The sequence below is a fragment of the Mesoplodon mirus genome (assembly GCF_964341445.2).
Source record: "Mesoplodon mirus genome assembly, chromosome: 2".
In the NCBI taxonomy this organism is placed as follows: domain Eukaryota; kingdom Metazoa; phylum Chordata; class Mammalia; order Artiodactyla; family Ziphiidae; genus Mesoplodon; species Mesoplodon mirus.
In genome coordinates, this window is record NC_138977.1 from 175,266,022 (window position 1) to 175,272,724 (window position 6,703).

Sequence of the window (6,703 nt, forward strand, 5' to 3'; positions counted from 1 at the left end):
GTTGGTCCAGGAGCACATCCTTAGGAAGTGACACAGCTGACACTCTGCAGCCTGAGTCCCCACCTGCGTCTCACCTCTCACAGGTGTGGCCGCACAGTTCTGGAGGAAACATCATGCATATTTGCAGGCATCCATTTCCATCTTAGATGCATCCAGCAAAAATAAATCAATAGCTGAGGAAATCAGGGGAGAGCAAAGGGCCTCTCAAGAAAGAGACCATTGTACACGTCTCCAACAGGCTATTTTCGTTCTACTTTTTATTCTGCTGCTACACCCTGAAGGTCACTTGCTACGTCTGAATAAACCAGTGAAGTCACGAAAAGGAATACTTGGCTAGGGAACGCGGGGCTGGGGGGGAGGTGACAGAGCTGGAGGAGGTGAGGCAATTCCACAACAAGGACTGCCTAGCCGGCTTCCCTCCCTAAACCGGCCCAATGACCTTCTTTCCTCGCGGTGACCACTCCCCCGAGGCTGCCCTGCGCGGCCACAAACAGCCCAGGAGCCCGCTCCGTGTTCCTGCGACCAGCTGGCGGCTGGTGGGGTGCTGCTTCCCAGGTCCCAGGAGGGAAGGCTCTCTTGGAAGAGTTGGAAAGGTGAGTGCGAAGTCAAGGTTAATTTCGTTCTTCTGGGAGTGTGCTTACTGAGTTTGAAACTGGGGCGGGGCATCCAGCCTCTCCTAGGAGAAGGATATGATCATTTTCGTGGGAGAGAAACACGCTTCTTTTATTTTTTTTTAACATCTTTATTGGAGTATAATTGCTTTACAATGGTGTGTTAGTTTCTGCTTTATAACAAAGTGAATCAGCTATACATATACATATGTTCCCATATCTCTTCCCTCTTGTGTCTCCCTCCCTCCCACCCTCCCTCTCCCACCCCTCTAGTGGTCACAAAGCACTGAGCTGATCTCTCTGTGCTATGCGGCTGCTTCCCACTAGCTATCTAAACACGCTTCTTGACAGAGCCCAGCTGCTGTAAAGCAGAGGACTGGGGAGGCGGGGAGAGGGGTGAGGAAGGCAACCGGGGAGGAGAAACTGACTGTTCTCAGATCTGCTAATGCCAGGCCAAGAGGACCTCAGCATCCTCTGGGTTAGAGAAAAAAGAAATCTGGAGTGAGGAAGGTGGATGTTTCTGGATGTTGCCTGGCATGGGTGGTGAGGAAAAGCCACCTGCTTAGGGGAGGCACAAAGGGAGGGCCTGGCTGCCTCAGGAGCACAGCCGGGATCCCTTCTCAGAGGGCGCCCAGGCATTAGAACACACGGGAGCCTTCGTGGGGGCCGCAGTCTTCCCAGACCCAGACCCAGGAAGGAGGCACTGGCCCGGAGGCTTGCTTTGTCCCCTGTCTCTGATAACTATGTTCTCCCCTCTGGACCAAGCGGGCCCTCCAAAAACCACGTGGTCATCCACAGCTCAAACTTAGTGAGAGACTGAGCCAGAAGGGTGAGCCTTATGCGGGTGGGCCTTGAGGGCTAGAGTGAAAAGCTTAAGACCCAAGGAGCCAGGGATTTAAGAAGAATTCTCTTTTTAAGAGAAAAACATCTCCTTCAAGTGTTCATTATGACCCAAGCATTCTTGGAAAAGAAAGCTTTGTGGACACATCCAAAACAATCTGTCTTTGCTGTATGTTTTTAAGGAAGTACCTTCCAATCGGCAGAGCCCTCCTGAGGGCCAGGACTGGTTCAGAAGGAGAGGGGTGGTGGGTGATGATGGAGACCTTGAAGCCAAGGTCTGGCCTCAGGGATGCTCCTCCATTCCCATCCCCACTCCCTGGGGCTTCAGTGTAGTAACCAGGCCACATCAGAGGGGGTTCCCTTGATGTCACTTTCTGGACTTCTCCTCCTACCTGTCACTCCTTCTTGGAGCCTTTCCTGGCCACCTCCTCCTCCCACGGCTGCAATAGCATCTTTCAGCTGATGGTCCTGAAATCCCTATCAGCAGTTTCTCTCTGATAGCTAAGAGCTGCCACTTACTGGGAATTTTCTAGGTAGCAGGCGCTGGGCTAAGTGCCTTGATGAGAGCTGTTCAGTGTGGTGCCTAAACCTTGGGCTTGGAGCAGACCACACCTTTGCAAATCCTGCCTCAGCTATTACTGAACGTGTAACCACAGGCAAGACACTTGCCTTTCTGTGCCTCAGTTTCCTGCACTTTAGAATGGGCATAACAATGCACTCACCCCAGAGGGTTTTTGTGAGGCTTAAATGAATTAACACACACTAAGTGCTTTTAACAGTGCCTTCACGTGTGTTCAGTAAATGCCGGCAATTCTAATTGTGTCTTTTAAGCCTCACAGCAAGACTCCAAGGTTAGTATTATTATCTCTATTTGCGGATAAGAAAACTGAGGTTGAGAGAGGAGGGGGAGCCCAACTAGAGTTTGCAGTCCAGCATTTTCTCTGTTACTCTGTAACCAAAATAACAATTATGCTAGCTCTTAAAGAGTAAGTAAAGTGGCAGAGTCAGGCTTCAGGTCCAGTGAGTTCCGGATTCCAATTCTTTTAATCACCACACTAGACTGCCTTCCTGTAATGGTTATGGAAAGAATAAACACACAACCCCAGAATTTAATTTTAAAATGGCACCTGCTTGGGGGTCGGAGAAGGCCTTTGAAAGTGCAGTTGACCCTCAAACCAGCTCTTTGGAGGCAGCATTGATCCCTGTGGGCAGACTGAAAAATGTGAAAATAGCCTGGCATCTCATATCTCGTTTACACCTCCTGGTGGCCCTTGGTGGTCTTACCAGCCTTGTCTTACAGCTAAGAGAGAGTCAGTAACTTCCCCCATGATAATGCGGTTATGCAATATGGCATATGTGTCTCACCATAAAATTCCTGGTTGGGTCCCAGAATCTTTGATGGAGCTTTAAACCAAACAAATCAACTCATGCCCACTGAATCAGAATCTCTTAGGGTGGTGCCTGGGCGTCTGAATTTTAAGAACCAGAATCTGATGTGCAGCCAACACTGAGAACCCCTCCCAGTTACACTGCCTCTTCCAAAGGCCGGAAGCCCCATTTACAGCCATCTGCTGAACATCCCACCTGGGATCTCGCATCTCAGCAGGCTCGGGTTGAACTTGCCCTCCCCTTCTTCTCGGGGCCTGGTCCCACCATCCATCACCCAGTCTCCCCTGCTGGGACCTCAGTCATGCTCAACTCCTCTTCCCCACTGCCAGTGGTACCCAAAATGTCTCCTGTATCCATGCTGCCTCCACCTTGGTAAAAGCCTTCACCATTTCTGGTCTGGATCGCTGCTACTGCCCCCTACCTCATCACTCTCTGACTACCTCTATTTCTCCACTGTGTCTCCCTTTCTTCTTGTCTTCTCCCCTGTCCTCTCCATCCCGCAAATCCAGCCCCCATCCTTTCACCTGCCAGACTTAATGAACTAAAAACTATCTCAACCCTCACTTTTCTGCTTAAAAACTTCCACCAGCACTAGCCTCCTGGCTAATAACCACACACCTTAGCACGGAAAAGCCAGCCCTTCCATCCCTGGCTCAGCGTTCCCTCTTCAGCCTCGACTCCTCTCTGGTGGCACAGGCCACGTTCCAGCCACACTGAATTACCCCATCCCCGAAACGAACTGTGTCCCTTCACAGCCTGTGAACATATCATGTTGTGCCTCCCGCCTGAAATGGACTTCTGACCTGGCTTGGCTGAAAAACTCCTCCTTGTCTTGTGGGACCCTTAAAAGTCACCTCCTCTGGGAAGCCCTCCTGGAGTCTCCCAGGGAGATGGGCACTCCTTACTCTGTCCTTCCCCAGAACAAGGCTCCATCTTCAGTTACAGGATGGCATCGGAATGATCTGATGACACATCTGTCTGTCAGTGAACTCCTCATTCAACATTCACATATTAAACATCTCCTACTGCCAAGTGCGGGCCCAGATGCTACGGATACTGATGAATAAAACTGAGTTTCTAGCTTTAGTCTACTGAGCGTGGCAGAGAAGAGGGGACAGGGCACTTCAGAGAGAAGGCACAACAAGCGCAAGAAGCACGGCAGCAAGCCTTATGCTGCCTGTGTAAGAGAGGATGCAGAAAGAGAGCAGCAGAAGATGAGGGGCAGAGATGAGGAGAGGGAGGACATCTGGAAGGGCCATGAGAGCCTCCCTCGTGTCTCCTGAGACAAGCCCCCACCCCTGGGCCAACTGTCCTGGACTCCCCATGCTATGGAGATGGGACTTGGGAGGACCACGATCAGAGCTGTGGCTCAGAAAGATCCTCCTGAGTTTCTTGAGATTATGTCCCATCCATCTTTACAACCACAGCACCTAACAGTTTCTGGAACGCAGCAGGCCCTGAAGAGACAGGGGCCGAAAGAACAAAAAGCACGCTAGGCAAGGAAGCCCCTTGGCGGGAAGGGTTTGGATTCAAGGGCACTGGGGTCCCTGGGGTTCCAGGTTTCCAGTGATTAAGTCTCGCTCTGCCCCCACCCCCTGGGGGTGCCCGCAGGTGCCCGACTCCGGCCATGCTGGCGCTGCTCTGTGCCTACCTGCTCCTGACGTCCCGCGCCTCGGACGTCTCCACCGACCCGCACCTGGAGCAGCCCGGCTCCCGCATGCAGGAGCAGATCCACGACATGCACGCCAAAGTGACAGAGATCTGGCAGGAGATGACGCAGCGGTGGGTGGCGGGCGGCGGCCAGGACGCCGCGCTCCACGCCATCTGCCCGGTGCTGCCGTCGGCCACGCTGGACGCGGCGCAGCCCCGGGTGAGCGGCGTCGTGCTCTTCCGGCAGCTCCGGCCTGGTGCCTTGCTCGAGGCCTTCTTCCACCTGGAGGGGTTCCCGGCCGAGCCCAACGGCACCAGCCGCGCCATCCACGTGCACCAGTTCGGGGACCTGAGCCAGGGCTGCGACTCCACCGGCCCGCACTACAACCCGCTGGCCGTGCCGCACCCGCAGCACCCGGGCGACTTCGGCAACTTCGTGGTGCGCGACGGCCAAGTCTGGAAGTACCGCTCCGGCCTGGCCGCCTCGCTCTCCGGCCCTTACTCGATCGCGGGCCGCGCCGTGGTGATCCACGAGGGCGAGGATGACCTGGGCCGCGGTGGCAACCAGGCCAGCCTGGAGAACGGCAACGCAGGCCGCCGGCTCGCCTGCTGCGTGGTGGGCCTGTGCGGGCCGGGGCCCTGGGCGCGCCAGGCACAGGAGCACGCGGAGCGCAAGAAGCGGCGGCGAGAGAGCGAGTGCAAGGGCAGCTGAGCCCCCTACCCGGGCGCCCCGAGAGCTCCCTCCACGCCCCAGACCCATTCCATGTGCCCTGGGAGCCCCTGCACGCCCTGACAGCCCTACAAGTGCCTGAGATCCCCTCCGAGTACCCCAAGACCCCTCTACACCTGACACCTCTCCAAACTCCCGAGACTCCCTCCATGTGGCCCAGGCCCCCCTCTACGTGGATCTGTCTGTGCTGTGACACCTCTTCCAAACACCCTGAGACCCCTTCTACACCCTGACTCTCCTCCAAGCGCCCAAGATGCCCTCCATGTGACCCAGGACCCCTTCTACACATCCCAGGATCTCTCCATGCCTTGACACCACTCCAAGAACCCTGGGACACCTCTACACCCTGACACCTCTCCAAGTGCCCAGGATCCCCTCCATGTGACCCAGGTCCCCACCCTCTCAGCTTGATTTTTCTCCTTCTGCCCCCAGAGACACTCCCTACTCTGAGGTACCACTTTTGCCATGGCTAGGATCTCCCCGAAAATCCCCTCCACCCTGAGGTCTCCAACCATGTATACTGAGACACCCCCTTTCATCCAGAGGGCACCCTGAGCTCTGAGGACCCCAAGAGATACTGAAATATCCTCATTTACCCTGAGGGTCTTCCAGACTCCCCCCTTTCCACCCTGGCACCCCCGCCCTCACCCTGTGAGCCCTGAGATCCCTCAATGCCCTAAGAACCTACCTACCCCCACCCCCTTTAGGTTCCTCCTAGGCAGTCTGAGACCCCTGCTGAGGTTGCCTCTCCCCCTCCCCCTCCCCCTCCCCAGCCTGTGCAGTGCAGCCTGCACTTAGGCGCCCCTGCCTGGTGTCTCCAGCTATTCCCCCAACCCCACACCCCAGAGAGCTGCTCCTCTGTGGGCTGTTTGGCAGTCTTCGTGTTGCACATTAAAAACTTAGCAATTCAGTACTGCATGGGGGCCTTGGTTACTTTTTTGGTTTATTTGGGGCTTCTCTCCCCACTCAGCTATTTTTTTGGGGAATGGCAAAGATGTTTCCCAAACCTCTTAGGACTTCTCCTTCTCCCCTGCCCAGCTCTGTTGGCTGCAAGGCTCCGTCACTGATCATCATGCCTTTGGGGTGTGGCTCGCAAGAGGAAGGAAACAGCTTCCTGGGCCACATGCCAGAGCTGTAGAATCCAAAGGGAGAGGAGAAAATCTATTTGCAACAAGCTTCCCGGTGATACGGATGCTGGAGCCGCTGGCCTGGCATGAGCGGTACACCAACTCACTGGGCCCAGTGGCCTCTCACATCTGCCTCTGTGGGAAGCCTGAGGTCCATTTCCCAGGTGGCAGAGACAGGGCCAGTGAGGCAGTGTCCCTGGACAGGTTATAGGGAGGTTGGTGTTGATAGCTAAAGTTGTCAGCCTTCTCCACAACCAGGACAATGCTCTTCTTGACTTCTTGATACAAAAGCAGTTGGAAGCAGTGGGGTCCAAAGGCAGGTTGGTCTTAATTAAGGCTTGATGGAGGTTCTGCCT

General features: G+C 55.0%; 1 protein-coding gene across 1 annotated transcript; it reads left to right on the top strand.

The window, feature by feature from the left end:
* Positions 1-473: 473 nt before the first annotated feature.
* SOD3 (superoxide dismutase 3) lies at positions 474-6,130 on the top strand. The gene is made up of 2 exons (XM_082600843.1): positions 474-593; positions 4,452-6,130. The coding sequence occupies exon 2, from the start codon at positions 4,468-4,470 to the stop codon at positions 5,200-5,202; it is 735 nt and encodes a 244-aa protein (XP_082456969.1). The 5' UTR covers positions 474-593; positions 4,452-4,467; the 3' UTR covers positions 5,203-6,130.
* The last annotated feature ends 573 nt before the right edge of the window (positions 6,131-6,703 follow it).

Excerpts from the sequence above, each read along its gene's own strand:
- SOD3 (XM_082600843.1), top strand. The coding sequence starts at position 4,468 with ATGCTGGCGCTGCTCTGTGCCTACCTGCTCCTGACGTCCCGCGCCTCG.